Source organism: Siphateles boraxobius, unplaced genomic scaffold, assembly GCF_051911475.1.
Source record: "Siphateles boraxobius isolate OS27281-9 unplaced genomic scaffold, OSU_SipBor_1 29, whole genome shotgun sequence".
Taxonomy (NCBI): domain Eukaryota; kingdom Metazoa; phylum Chordata; class Actinopteri; order Cypriniformes; family Leuciscidae; genus Siphateles; species Siphateles boraxobius.
This window is the reverse complement of record NW_027508908.1, coordinates 440,122-463,818: the sequence shown is the minus strand read 5'-3', so window position 1 is coordinate 463,818 and position 23,697 is coordinate 440,122. Positions and strand designations below refer to the sequence as shown.

Sequence of the window (23,697 nt, the reverse complement as noted above, 5' to 3'; positions counted from 1 at the left end):
AAAGTAAATAACCATAACCATAAGTTCCCGCCTTCTCAGCACGAGCTGACTGAAAAATCTAACACACCAAGAGAGGCGGGACTTAAGGCAGAACAGCCAATCATCAGCCGGTCACACTCAGCGCCGGTGTCATGTTTGAGAGGGAGGGGGAGAGGAGGAGCCGCAGCGAGCGCAGACACAGACACAGAGCGGCCAGAGAAACGGAGGATCGAGGAGGCGTTTGTGCAAAACTGCGGAAAAACTGCAGAAAAAGAGCGGGTGTGGAACCCTCTCACCGGGAAAAGTGTGGGTGTTAAAACCCACATCCCCCACGGGTGCGATGCCCCTGTGTGTGCGTGTGTGTGTGTGTGAGAGAGAGAGAGAGAGAGAGAGAGAGAGAGAGAGAGAGAGAGAGAGAGAGAGAGAGAGAGAGAGAGAGAGTGTGTGTGTGTGTGTGTGTGTGTGTCTGTTCGTGTTTGTTTGTGTGTCTGTTCGTGTCACAAATCATAAATTGTTTCTTCAACTTATTAAAATATCTTACTTTACTGCAACTATCTGTTTCTGCTTCTTTATTATATTTATAGTGTGTGATTTATAAAATACATTATATCCTTCATCACACATAATGTGTCTGGTCACTTTATATCTTATATCAGAATATTATATTACTGTTAAGCTTACTATGGATATTAAAATACGCCGAACCATGTGTCCTGTATCATAGCTACATGAATGACCTTTGCAGCAAAAAAAAAAAAAAAACGCGTGAAAATCAGTTCAGTATTCAGTGAGATATGATTAATTAAATGCGCTGACAGCTCATTTCACCTGCCAGTCAGATTACACTGAGCGGAGCGGATGACCGGTTTAAGATGGCGGCTCCAATTCTCGTCCGTGCCAAAGGCAGTAGCGGTCGATAGGGCGTCGACCTATATGATGTCTATGGACGTAACAAAGCCTCGTTGGTTTCTGAAAACACGTGACATGGGAAGTTTGATTCGCACTCCGAATCACTGTTTCGAAACAAAAGAACGGTTACGTTTCGGATCTTCACAAAGCAGTGTTTTTAAAGCGCCTATGGCTACATTAAAGCTGTTGTTATTTTAAAGCAAACCAGCTGCGGTTGTAGAATCTCGTTTAGAGAATAGAGTGAATCAAAACTGACTTATGGAAAGCTATCTGAGGAATAAACTTGATCGATAAAGATGGAGCAGCATGAAAACAACCAGACCACACAGGTACCAGATGTCAAGACGAAAACCTGCCATTCGCCTAGCCTTAAACAGACGAATAGAGTACTGTGTAAGTTGGCTATTTGTAGCCTAAGTTATAAAGACTCAAATGTGTTTCAAATGAAAGTGTAAATTCTGTTAATGGTTGTTCGTGACTAATAAATCCAAGTGTGTCAAATTATGAATGCCCGTAAAGCCTAGAAAGGTGTTGTTACTTCAGATGTTCAGTTGACCACAATAGTATGGGATTTGTCAGGGGAACTATATGTTTTTTTTTAAATTAGCTGACTGAAACCATGAAGGCAAGTGCAGCAGAAAAAGGTCTTTTTAGATAATTGATAATTCATTCATTTATTTGTGTGTGTAAGAAACATAACTACACTCTGCAAGCAAACACATTCTTCTTCATTGACTAGCTGCCCTTTTTTTGCAAGCTGAAACATTTCATTGTAATAGACATAGTGATGAATTTGATCCATAGCTTGCTTATAAACACAATGAATTTGTGATTATGTGAAGTTACAGTTACTTCACATAATAATAATAATAATAATAATAATAATAAATCGCCTTAAGGTAGAGCTTCACGATTATGACAAAATCATAATTGCCGATTATTCCCTTGAAATTGTAATTGCGATTATTAATTACGATTATCACAATTTACATTGAATATATATAGGCATAATATAATACATGTTTACACAAAAATTGTTAACACACACAAGTACTGTTCCCTTCTACTTAACATACACATAAATTGTAAGAATGACTCATCGTAAAGACTATAGAAAAACATTAGGACTATGCTAAAGCAATTCAATAGCAGTCCCAAACTAGTTTTTGTTAATACAATGTTGATATGAGCCACCACAGTCATTTAATAATATAAAAAATAACACAGAGTGAAAATAAAGTGGCATTTTTGAAAGGACAGTTACCATGGTAAATACACAATACTAACAAGAACTGATAATGAAAAAGCTCCTGGTGAATAGAATGAACCTGCATGCAAAATCTTTCTAAGCTAACATGTGATTTATTGGTATTTTACTTTTATTTCGTGACTTAATTATTTGCATTGTAACGACGTTCCATGCACGTAGTTTTTTTCTTTTGCACTTTATACAGTGAAGCGATATACAGCGCGCGCCGCCGCATTTGCGCGTGCAATTGAAGAGTGCGCGCTACGAGCACAGTATAACGGCTGACAGGACATTAAAGTCCGTTTTTCTGAGGTGAAAGACTTTTTATTTCAGCGTACACTTGCGTCACTGCCTGGTATGTCATATAGTGCTGGGTTTTCTGAAGTAGCCGTGGTTCGCCTCTCATAATTATGCTCTAAACGCACACACGCAGAGTGGACTTTCTTTTGTAATCGCGGTTTTGAACGATTACGTAATCGTGGCATCCGTATTCGTAATCTGTGCAGTCCTACCTTTAAGGATGATACTACTACATCCCTCCACTCCCGACAGTATATTATCATGTTTATTACACTTCTAAAGCTACTCAACAAATAAATAAAAGGAATTATTTGTATTTTATTTTATTTTATAATCTTACCCATATTGACTTAAAATTTACACAACATAATAGTTCACTATAAATCCGCATAGCAACAAGAAGCATAATTCAAAAACCACTGCAATCAAAACAATATGAACAATATGTTCACTCTATATGTGGATAATGTCGTTTTTCTTTAGGGCGCCATCTACAAATAAGTCATATAGATTTTGGATCCAGTTTATTGACAAACAAGTGAGTTGGATTTTGGTAGTAGCCGATAAGTGGGGCCTAACAGTGTCTAATAGAGGGAAATGCTGTTACAAAGTTAATCTGAAGGATAATAACCTTGTATAGATTTTGCCAGATTTAATAGCAAAAACATTAGAATGACAGATTTAACCATTTGTTTGTCAAAGACAAACTGTCGCATTAGGCTTGCTGCGGTAGTTTTCGTTACGCAGTGTTCGGCTGTACACAGATTACATTACCTGGCCTCCGTGGCGCACTGTTGTTTTGATTTTTTTTATAGAAATAAAAACTATTTAGTTCAGTTGGACAACGGATGCACACAGTGCAGCAGGAGTCATATTTTACTTATCATGTAACGAGTAAGGAGAGATGACTGACAGGATGATGGCGGTGGATTTCATGTGCAACAGATCCTGAGCGTCATTGACAAGTATCTTATCTTGTAAAATGTGCAGTCACTGTACAGTGTAAAATCTAAATAGTTAGATTTAAAAAAAAAAAAAAAACCAATTACCTTTAAAAACAAAGTAAAGTGAAATAGTAGTATGTTGCACCGACAAATGCTTAGTTAAGTTCACTTACACTAAAGTTCTAGTAACTAATAAATAATCAATAAAATGTAGGCTAATTGTTACCATTGTTGTGTTTTGTATGCTGCATGTTGAAATCAGTTTGTGACTTTTAACCAGGTCAATTGCAAAATATTGTCACACATATAAAGGTATTGTATCAACCCAATTAAAACTTTAACAAATTTTAAAAGATCATTAATCAACATGAAATATAGACTAGTTAAGGATTTAGATAGAAGATAGCTTAAATCTTTTAAGCTTTTAAATGCAACCTATTTATTATTTCCCTTCCTTTGAAACCAAATAACTGATTTCTTGTTGCATCGCTGCACCAATAGGAAGATAATTACAATGATATAAATTAAGTTTCAAGTGACCAAACAAATGGAACACTGATCACCACAATGGTGAGTTCAAACAGTGCAGAATTGGAGGGAATGAGAATGAAGAATTGCCCCGCCTTAAAACATTTTTTTTTTCTTTTTGACAAAATGGTACTCAAACCAATCAATTAATCTTATCTTGGTAGCTTGGAGTAAACAAAGAATAGTACATGAACAGTACAGATTACTAAATGTTTACAATTAAGTTAGTAAATTTAACTTAAAAGTGTTAGTTTGAACAACTGTTGGATTTTACAGTGTACAAAGCCCCTGTACACAGAGTACACATGATCGGAAATGCGGAAGTAAGCGTGCATTCTAAAGCGATTTCAATACCCTGCATATAGATAGCGGCTTCCTGATGCCCCATGAATAATATGGGCCTATCCACAGAGCACCCATGATAGCAAATTCAAAGTCGAAAGTGAAAAGCGAGCACGCATTCAAAATCCCCCTGTCCCTCCGGTGTTATCGGTAAAACTGTTGTTGTTGCAAGTTTATACGGTGTGAAAATTTCTTCACTGTGACATACCTTTGTCACATTCTGCCAGTGGTCTGTGTTGCAGATCTGTTACTTTGGCTATTGGCAATTTCAAATGTATTGTCCTTGAATTGAGTTTTGAAATTGATTATTTTCAATGTTTATTTTAGATCGGAATGAACTGAAGGAAGATTATATCACTTGCCATCAATGTGGGATGCATTTCACAAAACAAGCAAGCCTTACACAGCACATGAGAATTCACACTGGAGAAAAACCGTTCACCTGTCCTCAGTGTGGAAAGAGTTTCAGAGTGAAACAACACCTTGAGGTTCACATCAGAATTCACACGGGAGAGAAGCCATTCAACTGTTCTCTGTGTGGAAAGAGTTTCACTGCCAAACAAAGCCTTAAAATTCACATTAGAATTCACACTGGAGAGAAGCCGTTCACCTGCCCTCAGTGTGAGATGAGCTTCTCACAACAAGAATACCTTAAACGCCACATAAGAACACACACTGGAGAGAAGCCGTTCACCTGCTCTCAATGTGGAAATAGTTTCAGAGTGAAACGAAGCCTTGAAAGTCACATGAGAACTCACACTGGAGAGAAGCCTTTCACCTGCCCTCAATGTGGAAAGAGTTTTACAGTAAAACAAAAGCTTGAAAATCACATGAGAATTCACTCTGGAGTGAGGCCATTCTCCTGCCCCCAGTGTGAGATGAGCTTCTCACAACAAGAATACCTTAAATGCCACATAAGAACACACTCTGGAGAGAAGCCGTTCACCTGCTCTCAATGTGGAAATAGTTTCAGAGTGAAACGAAGCCTTGAAAGTCACATGAGAACTCACACTGGAGAGAGGCCTTTCACCTGCCCTCAATGTGGAAAGAGTTTTACAGTAAAACAAAAGCTTGAAAATCACATGAGAATTCACTCTGGAGTGAGGCCATTCTCCTGCCCCCAGTGTGGAAAGACATTCACAGTGAAACAAAGCCTTGACAGTCACATGACTATTCACACTGGAGAAAAGATGTTCACCTGCCCTCAATGTGGAAAGAGTTTCGCTGCAAAACGAAACCTTTGCAGTCACATGAGAATTCACACTGGAGAGAAGCCTTTCGTCTGCCCTCAATGTGGGAAGAGTTTCGCAATGAAAAACAACCTTGGGAGACACATGAAAATTCACATTGGAGCAAAGCCTTTCACCTGCTCAGAGTGTGGAAAGAGTTTTGCAGTGAAATATGGCCTTGAGATTCACATGAGAATTCACACTGGAGAGAAGCCTTTCGTCTGCCCTCAATGTGGGAAGAGTTTCGCAATGAAAAACAACCTTGGGAGACACATGAAAATTCACACTGGAGCGAAGCCTTTCATCTGCCCTGATTGTGGAAAGAGTTACACATTGAGTCAAAGCCTTGAGAGACACATGAGTATTCACACTGGTGAAAAGCTTTTCACCTGCCCTCAATGTGCGAAGTGCTTCACAAGACATGGACACCTTAAATGTCACATGACAATTCATACTGAAAAGAAGCCTTTTCAACAGAGTGGGGGAATTTCTTCCTCCGCTTGTGTGCAGCATTCATCTGAATGAAGTGACTGCTGTCATATCGTACCAGAAACCCCACCAGCTATCAGAGGAGAGAGATGTAGTCAATATTTTATATAATTAGGATAATTAGGAGTCCAGTGGGACAATTTGGTTGCGATGCCATGTTTACACGCCTACTCATGCAAGTGTTTCTATTGTTCATTATAATAGGAGACGCTGAACCTCAGCAAGAATACGTTGTAAATTGTAAACATTTGGTACAAGGAAAACTAGACCTAAATAAAATGCATTAACCAAAACTTTTTACAATTAGTTAACCGTAGTCATAATCTCAGTTAATCATTTAAAAATTGAGTCAGTTGAGTAGCGGTGCCATCCACTGCCAGTCACTCTGCAGCTTCTTCCGATCATGGGTGTGTTTCCTGTACAACGACACAACTCGCTGCTTAACTACCATTGTACGATGCATCGTTGAAGAAATCAACTAGCTAGTCACAACTGTTTCCCGAAAACATATTGTCCAAAGTTTTTGTTCAACCACGTTGGTTAATGATGTCATGAACTTGGTGAACTACTTTTAATGAATCGTTTGAGATCAAATTAATATTTGAGTTTTTGCCATAAATTACGGACATGGCATCTGATGACTAATTTAAATTTTTCTCATTTATTTTGCTATATTTCCAGATTCAATCATAGGCTCTTACGTAGAGCTCGTTCGCATATCTTCAATAAGGACGCTTTAAATCTCTGAACAAACTAAAAGACGTAAATGACATTTGTATGTATTCTAAATAAGACACAGATTATACTGAATGTCATCATGCTTATTTTACTCCATAGATATAAACACTAGATGTCGCCTGGCTACGGCAGTTCATTGGAACGAATGCGTCAATAGAGCCGCCATCTTGAAACAGGGGAGCCCCTCATCAGCGTCAATGTAGGAAATGCTCTAACGGAAATAAAATCACCATAAATTGTCATGAATGCGATTTGTTTTGGTTCGTTCCAACGGTCAGACATGTATTTATCATTGAGTCCAGAGAAATTAAAAAAAAATTACAAAATTTCACAATCTTGTGAAATGTAATCCCTTGATGTCTGTTTTTTAGATTTCGTTCGTGTGAACATCCATACGCAGCACAAAAGTCCGGCATCATCCATGAATTCAGCGTTCCTAGCTACTTCCTATGACAAGACCCCTGTTCTAAGATGGTGGCGGTTTTGACGCATGTTTAGAACCCCAAGGCGACATCTAGTTTCATCAATTAATTCATTGAGTCCACATGTCATGCAAACAAGAAACTCTGCTTCTAACCACAGGTCGAGATCTGTCGTTCAAACACACAACTTTGCATTGCTGTTTGTGAATGTTGGTTGGAATGATGGTTTCGGGAAACACCGACTCGTTGAACTATGCTGATACAATGATTTGGGGAAACGCATCCCCCTGGCCGAGGGTATGTTAATTGCATCTGGCTCTGAAGAGTTGAGGTGGACATTGTCAATGAGCCCTCCTCTTCCTTTTGCACCGTGTACGAGGAGCTGGTTGAGCTCATGACCCGCCCCACAGCTAGACTCAGTCTAGACCTGTCGGCAGAGAAAAAAGAAGTTGCTCCAAGTAGAGTTGATGAGCATGTCCTGGTGGGTCATAGATGTTCCTCCCTCATGCATCTTCTTTCTCCCCGATCTACATTCTGTGGTGTCGAGATTGTGGGTAATATTGCTTAGTAACCTCTACTACTTCAAATTACTAGAATGTGGAGGGACTGGTATGAGAAGATGCCCTGGGTTGAAGAGGCACTCATGATCTATCTCTACCCTGGTGCGACATCTTCTCTGAAGGCTCCGGTCTTGCCCTCTAAACCATGTCAAATGATAGCTAGACTGGTGGAAAAGGCCTACGCGGTGGCAGTTCAGGCTGTCTGTACTATGGCGGTGTTGCAGGCTTATCAGGCTGACCTCCAGAAATACCTCTCACCCTCCGTGCCAATAGCAGGCCAATAACCTCTCAATAATAACCTCTCAGGCCAATAACTTCAATAACCTCTACACTACTGTGTCAATACACCGTAGTCAAGAGGTTCAGATAGGCTAGGGTTCAGTCTGCGGCATTTAAATGCTACTTCCCCCTTAAGTCTCAGGCTCCTTCAGCCCCCGCATGCTCTTCTAACTCTGGACCCAGCATGGGTGCCTGGAGGGAGCCCACGCCTTCTGAAAAAAAAGGTGTTATTACACATTTCTGGCTGGTTCATGAGGAAGCTAGAAGGCTGCGTTTGGAGCAGGGATAATGCTCTTCGTTCTCTCGTCCAATGCCACTTATTTTGCTCTTAATGCCTCTAACTAGTGATGGGGAGTCGACTCCAAAAGAATCGATTCCTCGACTCTCAATAGCCCTAGTGTCTGAATCGACTCCAGGACCGGAATATCGTCTCTGTATTATGTTTTTAAAGACGCAAAGTGTGTTCCTGTCATTTTTTTACAGTCTATGGTTCGACTGGAGGAAACTTTGTGCTTCTCGTAGTGACGTTCGTGCTGTGTTTGCATACTTTATGACCGCTGAAGGGAAATAAATGCAATATTTATCAAATACACAGACGTTTCGGATACTTTTCTATTTAATACTTCAGTACACAGTAAAATCAGAAGTGTGAAAATAGCAGTGTTAAATGTTATTAATTCCTAAAGAGTTAAATTTACATCGTACAGTGTTAATGAGTACTCATTTTCAGTGTAGTTACAGGGTGTTAACCCTCTGGGGTTCTTCGGACCAAATGGTCCCGAAGAATTTAAATAAAAAAATGTGTAAAATCATAGCTTCATCGGAATGGTCCGAAATTTGGTGACTTTGTTGGTACTTGGTATATGAACACCCCAAAAAATTGGGGACAGGATTTGAATAGTCTAAGTGGTTGTAAACAAAATGGTCACACTCAGGGCCTTCGGGACCAAATGGTCCCACCATCGGAAATGAATGGGAAATTGGCAAAAATGTGACAATACAGAGTTTTTTTGTGCGTACAATCACTTCACAGCCTTTATGAAATTCGGTATTCCAGTCAGGGCGAGGCCAAGCTTTTTGACGAGACTGGAACTGAAGTCGACGAGGATGTATTTGAGGAGGTTTTGAAGCAGACAAATTTGGGCGTTTTTCTGCTAAAATTGGAAAATCTTTCAAATGGTAATTGTATAAGTTATTTACTTTGATAGCCTTAAGTGTGATATTGCTTTGTGTCCACGCATTGAAGACGGTAAAATTTGGACTGAAACGCGTTTTTTTGTGACGTATACATTTTTTTAACGATATTTAACGATAAGTGTGAAATAAATAATTTTGTTTTGTGGAGTTTTCATTGCAAGTTGTTCGTACTGAATTGTATGCGCTGCCAATGAGTTTTCTTATATGAGAATTAACTTACATTAATGCAAAAATTGTGAAAGTCCTAAACTAATTCCGTCCGTCTTCCAATTCCAGCCGTTATTTGAGTGCGCAGAGCATGCGAGGTGATATCGATCTTTACTAACATGTCATACTGCATGTTATTTCAGGTTAAATAAACTCCTAAATATTTGCAGTTGTAAATTTAACCGAGAATGTCTGTATACAAGTCTGTGTATGTATCTGTTATTCTGTTTGCATTATAATTAACATTAATAAATTAATACAGTACATTAAGTTCATATTAACATGCATTAATACACAAATTATTAATTTAAATTATATAAATACAATTATTTATTAGATTAAAGAAATGCTTTGAGTGTTTCTGTCCTCCAAATCAATTTAGCCAATGTCATTAATGCTAACAGTCATTTATTTTATCCTAAAAAAGTTATACAAAAGTTGTAGAAAAGCATTCTACAATTTGGCACCAATACTCGACCGATTTCAGCATAATCAAAAGTGATGATATTCACAATTTTTTTTTTTACCATTTTGACAGTCCTATTTTAAATTGCAGTGCTTTCCTGTTTTTTTTGTTGTTGTTTTTTTTCAGTATTGAAAAAAATGAGTCTCAACGTAATTTTTTAACCCGTTTTTCAATAGAATTAGCACAGACCCCTGCAGTGTCACATGAGGGAAGCTCCTCTGTGACTGCAAACTAGGAATCTGATGACGCGGCTATTCTGGGTGATGGAACCCCTTCAAGAAAGCAGCAGAGAGCCGAAGATGAAGCCAGAATTGTGAGTTTGTACACACATCAATGTCTGTTTGACACGGTGTATTCACACCTGCCTTGTTTGGTTCGATTGAATCGAACTCTAGTTCGTTTCCCCCCTTGGTGCGGACCTTTTGGGCAGGTGTGAATACAGCAATCGAACTCGGGTGCGGACCAAACAACCGAACCGAGACCTAGCTGAAGAGGTGGTCTCGGTACGGTTCCAAACGAACTCTGGTACGGTTCGTTTACGGTGTGAACATGAACCGACCCAATTGCAAGAAAGCACTGCGCCTTTGAGTTAGCAGGCTTCCGTAGTCGGAGTTGCGTTATGGGAAAGTGATCTGTTGTAGCCTACTACATTCCATTCCGGCGCGCTGTATGGCCACACGATACTGTTGCGCGTCTTTCTGCGCGTCGTGTGTGCATCATTGGAATGGAATGAATGAATGAATGAGTGACAGGGCTCTCAAGTGTCACGCATTGAGCGTGACAGTCACTCATTTCCGTCTTTTGTCACGCTCTCCCGCAACACATTGTATTTCTCACGCTGAAAAACGATTTGTAATATATTTAATATGCTGCAGCGCCCAAAACTCTGGCCGCGCCGCTCTCATTGTGGAACCGGCAGGAATCAAGCGCGTCTCCTCTGGTGTTGTTAGCCAATCAGAAAATAGCACTATTGTATCTGGGTAAGATTAAACGCAACAACCAATGACACCGCGTCGGCACGACACGCGTGTGGTTTTGTTTACAAATTTTGGTTCACTTGCAAAAATAGCAGTGTGAAAGCGAACCGTACCAAAAAAAAAAAAAAAAAAAAATTGTATTTGGTCCGGACCAAAGCAAGTGAACTATCGGACTTTCCTGGTGTGAATACACCCTACACTCTCAGAAAAAAAGGTACAAAAGCTGTCACTGGGGCTGTACCTTTTCAAAAGGTACACTTTAGAACCTAAAGGGTGCATATCGGTACCTTAATGGTACATATTAGCACCTAAAATCAGAGGTGGGTAATTCAGGGGTCAAAGAGTAAAAGTCCTGCCATATGTTTATTCCACCCATGAACTCAGTCAGCTGATTTCACTAATTAGTTATGTCTCCTGTCTGAATTAGCAAATCCAGGCGATTGGAACAAAATACTGAGGAGGACTTTTACTTTCTGAACCTGGACTTTACACCTCTGCATAGCAATGCCACATGTCAGCCAAGAGCAAAGAAATAAACCAGAACTGGACCTTATTGTAGCCAATAATAAACAACTCCACAAACAGCATTACCAGCTTCACTTATTACTAACCAGACTGACTTTATTTCTGTCAGACGTCTACAGAAGTTTTATTGAGAATTAACAGGTTTTTAACTCTTTCCATTTTAAGTCACCATAACAGTGATTCGTGTTTCCATTAGTTGGGCTCTTAACTCTTATTATATATTTTGTTTTTTTTAGCTGCTGCGACAGTGTGTTTGTTAAACATATTTGGAGCAGCAACGAAAGCTAAAGTGAAATGAGATCAAGTTATGATGGTTATTTGTTGATGGTTTTATAATCCTCATGAAACAGACTGATTCACTGAAGTATTTTAATCTAACAATTATGTTGTTACATTTTTTCACATCACATACCTTGTGTTACTACAGGATGAGATCAAGCAATATTATAACAATAAGTTAGAAGACCTTAACGAACATGAGCACAAAAAAGTCAGTTTATAATGACACACATAGACATCAACAATCAGCGTATGAGTCTCAACAATGGTGACAATCAAAAGTACTAGTGTGCTGCAATGCATGCTGGATACCACCATAGTACAAAACTCCCAGCATGCATTGCAACATGAATAAATTATGCTGAATTGTCCTATAATTTTGTTTGATTCTAAATATTTGCTATAATTTTTTTCTGTTGTTTTTGTTGTGATTTAGTAGCTTTTCAGTGATGTTCTGAATTAATCTGTTTATCTAAATATTTGTGATTGTCACCATTGTTGAGATTCATGTGCTGATTGTCGATATCTGTGTGTGTCAGCGTTGGCTAATTTTTTTTTATTCATTTTTGGTAATATGTCTAAACTGATTGTTACATTGCTGGATCTCATGCTGCAGTAATACAGGGTTTGTGATGTGAATATATTAGTGGAACAAGATAATTGTTAGATTATAAAAACCTCAGTAAATCAGTCTACTTCATGATGATTATAAAACCATCAACAGGTAACCATCATCACCTGAACTTATATCACTTTAGCTTCCTTTGCTGTTGCTGATGTGTTTAACAAACACACTGTCACAGCAGCTAAATAAGACAAAATATATATGAAAAGAGTTAAGAGCCCAACTAATGGAAACACGAATCACTGTTATGGTGACTTAAAATAAAACAGAGTTAAACCTCTGTTAATTCTCAATAAAACTTTTTTATTCAGTTTTATTCGTCTGAAAGAAATAAAGTCAGTCTGGTTAGTAATAAGTGAAGCTGGTAATGCTGCTTGTGGAGTTGTTTATTCTCCTCTGTTGAGATCTTCACAGATTTAATGTTTCTTTTCTCTTCCAGTTGATTTCATTTAAGGCTGTTGCTGAAATTACTCCATATTTAATATACACATATGTTTTGGCTACGATAAGGTCCAGTTCTGGTTTATTTCTTTGCTCTTGGCTGACATGTGGCATTGCTATGCAGAGGTGTAAAGTCCAGGTTCAGAAAGTAAAAGTCCTCCTCAGTATTTTGTTCCAATCACCTGGGTTTGATAATTCACACAGGAGATAGAACTAATTAGTGAAATCAGCTGACTGAGTTCATGGGTGGAATAAACATATGGCAGGACTTTTACTCTTTGACCCCTGAATTACCCGCCTCTGATTTTAGGTGCTAATATGTACCATTAAGGTACCGATATGCACCCTTTAGGTACTAAAGTGTACCTTTTGAAAAGGTACAGCCCAGTGACAGCTTTTGTACCTTTTTTTCTGAGAGTGTAAGCTACTCGTTATTGTGTGGTTGACGGACCGTTTATCAGTTTGGACCAATGCAGCGCGAGCCGATCTTAATCAAGTAGCACTGTTACTACACAGCGAGATCTAGTAAATAAAACATTTGAATTCGCCACTGAAGTAATAACATCGCTGCGAGATCTAGTGAGAAACATTCACATTTCTCCGTTATTAACGGATCAAACAGCGCTGACGTGGAAACCAGGAAGAACCTTGTGCCATGAATGAACTATTCAGTGTCCACAGATCAGCAACATTCACCATGGATTTACTGTAGTAACACTACTAACTGTAATCATGGAAGTTTGGCAGGAATAGTAGGCTAATACTTTCAAGTAACATTACGTCGGTTTTATTTAGACATTATGAATACAATTGCTGCCCTCAAATGTTAATCTGAACTAAAATAAACCTTTGTTTATTACTACTACAATATTACATTTCATTTTGTCCAAGGAGCTGTTTTGTTTTATATGCTCCTAAGAAAAGTCAAGTATAGCTCCATCATTGCTCAAAGTAAAAAAATAATCATACTTTATGATGTTAGTTTTAATAAAAATATAATTAATAAAATTAAATCAAGGAACTGTCTCTGGCATTTCTTTATTTTTGCTGTATTGAAAACGTACCGATCCGTAACACAAGTCTATCGTATCGAACCGAACCGTGAATTTTGTGAACTGTTACACCCCTAATGTATACTATGAATTGTATGATTGTTTGTTTAAATAACATTAACCAAATTTTCTTGCTTTATTTAATAATAAAATTATTACTTTATAACATGCAGTTTCAACTCCACCAAATCTTTGTTTGTTTCATTATTGTACAGCAAATGTCAATAACTCTTGTTTTGATTTTCATGTTTTTTGTAGGCTAATTTGGAAATTGCCATAGTTGTATTTTATTCTTAGGCTCAGGGACGTCCAGAGAGTTCCTCAGGGGCAGGGCTCAAATGTAAAAAAAGGGCATATGGCATCACATAAATAGATAAATTATATCAAATAGTATATTAAAATAGAAAACCATTATTTTAAATTGTAATATTTTTTTTGCTATATTTTTTTATCAAATAAATGCAGGCTTGATGCACATAAGGGACTTCTTAAAAAAAAAAGTAATGTGTGTGCAAATGTTTGACCAGTAGTACTGTACTATTATACTATTGCTGCAAAATTATCAAAAATGTTAAAATAATAAAGTCACCATTTCGCGTGTTGTTGTCAGCCTACACTTCACATAATAGGCCTGTACGCCATGGGCTTCATTTAACAAACTATGATAGTTTCATCAAATGGTAAACGATGTATCAATATAGACTAAATACAAGTGACTTGAATACTATACTTACCATTAATACTACTTTTGGTGCTGGTTTTGTGCAGTGCTTTGTAGTCAATTAACACCCATTAGTTCAACGACACAGATTCAGATCGCTTCATAAACATTAATTCGTCTGTCCATGTAATTTTAAAACGATTTATTTATAAATGACCGGAAAACTACGCTCCACTTCACATTGTCCTATGAAATTTGAACTTGTTGTGCCAGATGACGATTGGTCTTTGTATTATACATAGGGTGACCAGATTTCTCGGAGTGGAATACGGGACAGATACAGAACGCATGCGTATAGAGGGAATGCACGTGACGTCACCTTTGGCCGGAATGACTGCAGTTACGCCCACAAGTGGCAAAAAGACTGAGCGGCAGCATTGGTTTTCAGTGTGAATGCTGCGGAAAAACACACAAAACACGTCTAAAACGGGAAAGAGCTTTGAGACTGACTGTACAACTAGATTTGACAATAAATATGAGGAATATTTTTACAGACTACCTAAAGCTACAGAACAGAGAAGCAAATAGATCGCTGCAATTCATAGAAACAACTGGACTCCAGGCAGCGAAAGGTGGATTTGCAGTTATCATTTTTGTGTCAATATGCTGAATTTAGTGGTAAAATCATTCTCTATATATTGTATTGTTATATATTGCAGTGACAACTCATCAATCAAATATTTACCACTGTATATTCTGTATAATCTGACATTTTTAAATAAACACTGACAAAAAACTATACAAGTTTTAAGTCTCTAGACGATATGATGATATACATAACATTGATAAGTGATCACCTGGATTTAGACCTGCCTATTTTGTATTTATATAAAGCATTCACAGGCAAATTTGCTGTATGTATTTCCCTGGTGTCGAAATCAGGCACATATAAATGTCAGGAAACACGATTCCTGGCTGCATGTTAATATCCATGGATCACTGGATCTTTAGTAAGTTGTAAGGAACACTATATTGAGTCCAATCTTTAGTTTAAACTGATAATCGTTTGTTTTACTTGCGTTTTCGCAGTTTCCCCTATTAAATCCAGTCACGCAGCTGCTCTTCTGCCACTCAGTCCGGCTGAGGGGGCGTGTTCCGGCGGGAAAGTGACGTTAATGCATTCCCTCTATTAATGCGTCTTACATGCGCTTCATTAGGCACACTAGCACACACACACAAGGTCTCTCCCTCTCTGTCATGCGCGCTACACGGTTTGAACGTAACATATATATTCACTTAGCCTTTCGGAAACGGAATCTATTATATATATAAAATATATATATATATTAACGATGAAATAAGGGACAAAACATGATTTTTTCAGAATAAGTCGGGACACTAAAATTAGAGTGGAAATACGGGGCTGTCCCGGGAAAAACGGGACGTCTGGTCACCCTAATTATACATGACAATGGACAATGGCTTCAATTAATTATGTAATATTTTAAAATATGTGATGTGGCTTTTTAATTGAATCGACACAAAACCTTTATTATTGTGAAGAAAAAAAAGTTGAAAAATTGTTTGGTTTATTTTGTTTCCTGCCGTCGAGCCATATTTGGCTCTAGAGTATCGGTTCTCGAGCAGACTGGGATACCTATGTTAACACTAGTGCATTTTCATTTTAAAACGCATAGCTTTTGCTACGGTTATGCCTGCCGTCCACACACACACTACTCCGGGGTTTTAGACCCTCGAAAACGGAGACTGACCCCATCAGTCAAGACCTATTTTTTTACAGTCTATGGTCAAGTCAAGACCGAAGCAAGAAGACACGCGCAAGGCGCAACTTAACGCAAGTGACGCAACCCATAGCAACGCGTTATAGCAACGACACCTCAGACTGACAGAAACGTCAAATAAACGTGAATTTAGGCTACTTTCGTTTTTTGCACATTGTCATGTTAATTATAATCAAATGCATTTTGTTTTGACCACAACAATATCATTGATATTTGTTTGAGAAGGGCAGTTTTGATTAATTTTGAAATAGGGCAGGGGCTCGAGCACCCAAAGCCCCCCCCCCCCTCTGCACGTGCCTGCTTAGGCTACTGTAAATTGACATTAGCCCCACTTACGTTTCAAAATGCGGCAATTGGAACTGTTTTGGAAAATGTCCCTTTGCGGCACCTGGCGGTCATTTTGCGAATGACTTTGAAATGCGACTGGTTTATTTGTGCCGCGGCGGTAATAGACATTCTGGTTGACTACATACTGTATTAAAAAATATCCTGGCTCTTCAAAGTTCTATAATGGCAGTGGTTGCAACAAACAGATTGAAGCTCAAAAAAGTGCATCCATCCATCCATCGTAAACGAACTACAAACGTTACTATGGGTTAATAAAGGCCTTCTGAGGCAAAACGATGAGTTTGTGTAAAATAAAATTCATATTTAGTACGTTACAAAGTAAAATTCTAGGTAACAGCCATACAGTCTACTTGCCCCTAATGCGCAACTTACAGAATTTATGACGCCAGAAGTAGTAGTGTCGTGGCGTAGCGTAAATATCAGCAGTACGTCGCATTACTCGTATAAGTTGTGCATTAGACTTAATTGGAATCCGGCCAAAAGAATCCGTATGTTCGTTCGGCTGAAAGCTAGTTATTTTACTTTATAAAGTTTTAAATATTTTTAACACAAACTCATCGTTTTGCTTCAGAAGGACTTTATTAACCCCCTGGAGATGAATGGATTACTTTTATGATGGGTGGCTCTTTTTTTGGGCTTCAAAATCTAGGGTACCATTCACTACCATTATAAATCTTTGAAGTGCCAGGATATGATTAATATAACTCCCATTGTGTTTATCTGAAAGATGAAAGTCATATACACCAGGGATGGGTTCAGGGTGAGAAAATTATGGGATCATTTTCATTTTGGGTTAACTATCCCTGAATCGTTCTTGAGAGGTTGTCGCTGATTGTACTGTGTACAGGTGAAACTCGAAAAATTAGAATTTCACGCAAAAGTTATTATTTTGATGATTATGGCTTACAGCTTATGAAAACCCCAAATTCAAAATCTCAGAAAATTTGAATATTACATGAAATCAATAAAAAAAAAAGGATTTTAAATACAGAAATGTGGGCCCTCTGAAAAGTATAATCATGCATATGTATATAGTTATATATTCTAAATATATTAGTTTAACCTTTTTATTTGAATTACTAAAATACATTAATTTTTCTAATTTTTCGATTTGTAATTGTTTGCAGCTGGTCCAAAAAATCCTGCAGGCTAAACCTAGTGGGGACACAATTATCAGGGAATACAACACAACCAAAAGCTTGACTGACAGCACCAGGAGGAAGATGATCAAGATTCTTACTGCAGAAATGACTGAAAAGCATAGGTAACAGTTAAAGTAATCTATATTCTACATCCAGGATTCCCTTGTTAATGGAAAATGTTTAAATATCAAGACATTTCTATTTTCAGTCCTCGAAAACGTAAAAGTTATTAAAAGGATTAGTTTAACCAAAAATGAAAATAGTCATAAATTACTTGCATGTCGTTCTAGCCCCGTAAGACTTTCGTTCATCTTCGGAACACAAATGAAGATATTAAAAGCCTAAATTCAATTTGTTCATCATATAAAGTTATCTAGTCTCTTTAGAAATTTTGGACTAAATCGCTCAATTCATATGGATTAGTTTTACAATCGCTTTATTAACTTTTTAAACCGTCAAAGTGGTAGTTTCGTAGACTGTCTATGGAGGGACAGAAATCTCTCAAATTTCATCTAAAAGATCTACATTTGTGTTCTGAAGATGAATGAAAGTCTTACGGGTTTGGAAGGACATGAGGGTAAGTAATTAATGACAATGTATTTTTTTTTTTTATTGGGCATTCGATTAAATTTTCTTAGTCGATCGTCGATTAGTCGAGAATTAACGATCGACTATCGATTAACCATTAATATTTTTATATTCAAATTCATTATTTATTTAACTTTTTATAAATTAAAAATGCAATGAAAATACAAAAATACAGCGTGTTTTTCCTCGATTAGATCTTTATTACAAGATGATCAACTTGTGGCAGTAAAACTGGACGTTCGGTTAGGCTAAACTTGAAGATATATGCGCTGCGGTGCTCGAAAGCAACGGAACCTGCAGCTGCGAGTTGGCGTTCTTAAACAGAGACCCTCGTTTGTTCCAACATAATAAATAATAAAAAAATCACGTTAAACAATAACTTAACCAAAAACATAATAATACTTAGATCTGACAGGTTTTGTAAAAATGTAACTCAAAACTATCCGAGAACGGAGTCGAGAAAGAGGGTGAGAGAGATTATAGCCTACCTACTGTAACAATCAATACGGCTAGGCTACTTAACAAAGCCTCATAAAAAATAACTAGTAACTCACATACAACTTCTACACCAGTCTACTGATTTTTGTTGAGAAAGATAAGCATGTTGATGACATGATCTGGGGTCAGACGCGACCGCAACCTGACCGTCAAGCCTCGTTTACACTTTCGCCTGGCTCTGCAGCGCGAGTCTCCGCAGACTGCGCGCGCACCTCCCCAAACAGACGAGGCGACGTTTATACTCGACGCGCTCGCCTGTGAAACACCGAATACCGCAATGACGTCATTTTTGCCGCGCTCACCTTCGCGCTCGAGCGGACGCGTCGAGTGTAAACAAGGCTTCAGTCCAGCCGCTGAAAACACCAGGTCTGAGGGGACTGACGTTGCCGGGATGCACAGGTACCTCCACACTAACTTGACCAACCCGGGGAACACGTTCACTTTCCACTCACACTACGCAACGCAGCAGCATTAGTTTAATGATAATCGATAACAAATTAACGTGATCGGTGAAATTCTTAATGATCAATAATCGATCGTCGATTAATCATGCCCATCCCTAATTTGTAATAATTTTTTTAAATAAAAAAAATGCAAGCTGGATGAGCATAAGAGACTTCTTTCAAAAACTTTAAAAATGAATGATTCCAAACGTTAGATTGATACTGTATATACGTTTACAGGCATGCTTAAATTTATATGCATATAAATATATATTCAGAAATTCGAATGTTTGTCCGTTTAATTTTGACAGCACATCTCCTCCTAAACGTATCAGAGAGATGTATGCCCAAGGAAGTGTTGCCCTGTTTCCATATCTTCGTGATCCCTACACAAAGAATGGATATGTAAGTGAAAATATTTCTTGGTAAAATCTAGTTATGGGATAGTTGGTCACTTTTGTATTAATGAAAACATTTTTGTTTTTCAAAGGAACATTATTATGATCCTCAGAGCAGTGTAGAGAAGCTGTTTCTCTTATGAAACGTACATCAGAGGTGGAAACCCTAAAGGTCAAAATGAGGGAGACGTTTCAGTATCGTCGCAAGATGATTCAAAACCCAAGCAGATCCACTGATGTGCTGACTGAATTTCCCCGTTTTTTGGACATTAAAGGCCTGGTAAGTGACTAGTGATGGTTAAATAAATGTTATGGGCTTCATTTAAGTTAAGCTTAATTGACAACATTTGTTCTCAACTTCTATTAAAATATCCCTTGTGAAGTAAATGGATGGTCCTTTTGGTTTTTACAGATTGAGCAGGACTTTGTTTTGATTTTTGGTGAGAAGACATCTGCAAAGTTTCTGGAAAGGTGGTCAACTACATTTATGCAGAAGGTCATTTTACAAAGCAAAGGCCTTCACTTCTCCCAAGACCTTCAGGACCTTATTGACTCTGCGGAATCAGCTGTGAAAGAGGATGAAACAGTTTTGGATATGTTGAATCTTTTTGAGCTCTATATTGCTGTAGGTTTTGCCTAAATAAAACGGAAGATTATCAAACTGTGTTCTGTGAAGATGAGCCAAATGTAACTTTTCGCACGAAAGAGACGCACATGCAACACTGTGAAGCTATACAATCAGACCCAACACTAACTCATGTTTGTGGTGTGAAACGCACATGTTTGTTAAACACTCTGCAGTACTTCAGTGTATCGGACAACTTTTCTGTAGACATAATGCATGATGTTTTAGAGGGAGTTAGGCAGTTTGAGTTAAAACTTGTTTTGCGTTATGTACAAGGGAGTTTTTTGACTGCAAAAGAGTTAGATGGCAGATTGCAGACATTTAACTATGGGTACATGGAGAGCAGAAATCGACCTCCTGCTGTAAAACTGGATGATCAGAGCAATGATTTGGGCATAAACGCAATTCAGTGTTGGTGTCTACTCCGGAATGTACCACTAATATTCGGAGACATTGTTCCCCAAGATGATAAATACTGGCAGCTCCTACTACTTTTACTGCAAATAGTAAACATTGCCTTTTCTCCCATTTTAACTGAGGCCCTTACTGTTTACTTAAAACACTTGATTGCTGAACATCACAGGCTGTTCAAGTGCTTATTTCCAGAAAAGAATTTACTGCCTAAACATCATTTTCTGACTCACTATCCACGATGTATTAGAAATATCGGGCCGATTGTTCACATGTCACGTGCGATATGAGTCAAAACACAATTTCTTCAAGGTGCAACAAAAATGTTTCAAGAACATCACCCAGACACTTGCCAAAAAACATCAGAATTGGATGGCATGTAACTGGGAGACCTTCAACCATGACAGTATTCTGTCATACTGCTTGGTATGCTTGGACCAGGAAAGACTGTCTCTCTTAGTAACTTGAATGAAACTTTTGAGATTGCATCCAAGTTGAACGTTCCACCACAAACCAATGTTCTCTCCGTGAAATGGGTGAAGTGTAATGGAACTGAATATCGTTCTACATTAATTATCTGTGGTGAAGTAAACCTTGATTTGCCAGTGTTTTACAAAATCAAAGATCTTGTTGTTAGAAACGAATGTGTTACTGGTGGCATCGCAACTTAAAACTGTTTATTTTGATGAACATCTGTATGCCTACAGAATTGATCCAAGACCCAGTGATTCTCTGAAAGTCTTCGATGTCAATGAACTCGCTTATTACAAACCTTTCGATTTACAGATGTCATATGGGTCTGATAATTTCTTTTGGTTTGTAGTACCTTATTGCAATCTTGTTCAAATCTGTTCTTAAATCTATGAAATTGATGAATTTGTGTGTTTTAAGAAGTTTTAAATTTATGCGCAATTCCTCATTAATGTGACTTTAGCCATTTGTTAAATTAATTTTTTATAATTTTACATCTGTCTGAAGAGTCTTGATTTTATTTGATCATGTACAATAACACTGTAAAACATTGAAAAAATACACTGAAAAGAACACTTTATTAACACTTTCAGAGTAATAAAAAATGAATTAAAACAACACTATGGTGTTAATCACCATAGAGTAAAACTATTTCAACAATAGAAAGCGTAACACTTTACACTGATGGTGTAAGTTTTTTGCACTATAAGGTGCTTTTTTAACACCGTAAAATCAACACTACTTTTTACTCTAGATAGAGTGGGACCATATATGATCCAGAGTAGTGTTAAAATTAACACTTTAAGTCTTAATTTGACACTGTCTATTTTACTGTGTACTGCTTAATACAGCGTCTGTTTGTACAAGAATAAAGTTCAACATAAGTCTACTATCAATGAAGTGGTGTTTTCATGACACAATATAACATCGCGAGTACATTAATAGAGCATTTACTGTTATAAAAAACAGATTTGTCGATCAGAATGTCCCATCCAGTACTGGAGTGGGAAAGAAGGTGTTTTTTTATTCCTGACTCTATATTGATTGAAAGTAAATGGAGTCGAGGAGTCGACTCCGCAGACTCCAATATTAGGAGTCGGGAATCGGAGTCGACTCCAAAAAACCCGGAATCGAACACCCCTACCACTAACTTCCCAAGGAAAACATCCACTAAAAACAGATCTCATGAGGGCCAACACCATACACAGCCTCACACTTACATAGGTAAGACATTATTTTGATTAATAATTATCATTGTAGGACAGGTAAGAATGCACATTTAAATTGATTCAGCCAAAGCTTTACTTAAAGTGTAACTTTGCCGATTTTCAACCTGCTTTGTATAAACAATGTCGATAGTATATGTATTTGAGCAAGGTTAACTCGTTCTCTCTGTTACCTGACTGAGAAATTCACGTTTATTTGTTTCAAGTTTATAGGTGGACTTTTGACAGCTCCAGGGCTTTTTGTGAAAAAGACATGTTATACTTCTGCATTTCTGTATTCCCGCCCCAGGGACCAGATGAGGGCCGGATCTGGGCCGACACTATGTTGCTGTCTGGGACAACCGAATAGACAGAGAGTTATTAACAGAACTGTTGTTGTAAAGGTAGGTTTATCACTGAAAATTGTATTGTACTATACTCTTTAAACAGAATTATGATAAAAATGTAACACTATAGCAACAGCTTTCTTACCTGTACGCGATGGCGCACTTTATAAGGTTGGGTGAAAATGACAGAACGTCAGTTTCTTTCAGTTTTTCCCCTTCATTTGGCCTAAAACACTGTATTCTTAGTCATATTTTGATTATAATTGACTACAAATGTTGACTACAAACTCAGAGGTTTTTCAGATTTTTCATTACGGCATCCTCTCCATATTTATGATTCTTTTGCAGCCTTTGGCCACTGCCTACAACACACTGGATCCTTCACTGGAAACCGAAAATAACTCACTCCCGCTAAACGTTTACTCTTTGAATTCAATAAAAGTCTACACCATTATAACTAAAAGTTTGCTAAGAATTATTTCCAATTAAAGCAAGGTGGTATTTGACTCTGGTCAGGCGTATCCATATAGCAGACTGGTGGGAGTGGCCTTGGACGGCAACATGCCTAGTGCATTATGGGTGTTGAAGGTGTCCTACCTATTTGTAAAGATTGTAAAGGTGTCCTACCTATTTGTTTTCTCTATTCAGGTAGCACCGATTTTATTTTTTATTTTAATTGCATTTCTACGGCATAGACAGCCAAGTTGTATTGAAAGCCCATTTTGCCTTCAGTGAATTGACAGAAAGAATAAATTACATCAATGGCTTATTATTTACACCGCTTTTACTCTTTCTCAAAGATCATTCCATATAATATTTGGCCTAGTCAGATTTTGATACCATCATGACATTTTTGAAAGCTTTATTCCAATTTACATATTACATTATTTCAACTTCTAAATAAACCGTTTCACAAAAGTTGCAGCTTTGGTCTGGTTTTGTTTTCCTATAGTAAACATGTGATATGTATGTTGTTGTTTTATTATGATATTACAATTGCAAATATCGCAATTGTAATATT

The 23,697-nt window shown here is 37.7% G+C and overlaps 1 protein-coding gene and 1 long non-coding RNA gene across 2 annotated transcripts in view; both read left to right on the top strand.

Moving 5' to 3' along the window:
* Positions 1-1,116: 1,116 nt before the first annotated feature.
* LOC143753491 (uncharacterized) overlaps positions 1,117-23,697 on the top strand; it is a 42,183-nt gene continuing 19,602 nt past the window's right edge. The window contains exons 1-2 of the mRNA XM_077245863.1: positions 1,117-1,281; positions 4,579-5,916. Coding sequence (XP_077101978.1) covers positions 1,185-1,281; positions 4,579-5,916 — 1,435 coding nt within the window. The 5' untranslated portion in view covers positions 1,117-1,184. The remainder of the gene's footprint in view (positions 1,282-4,578; positions 5,917-23,697) is intronic.
* On the top strand, positions 6,751-22,020 carry LOC143753502 (uncharacterized). Its single transcript, XR_013207753.1, has 6 exons — positions 6,751-9,147; positions 10,015-10,151; positions 17,676-17,812; positions 19,531-19,624; positions 19,710-19,897; positions 20,030-22,020. It is a non-coding gene; the product is annotated as an uncharacterized LOC143753502 (long non-coding RNA).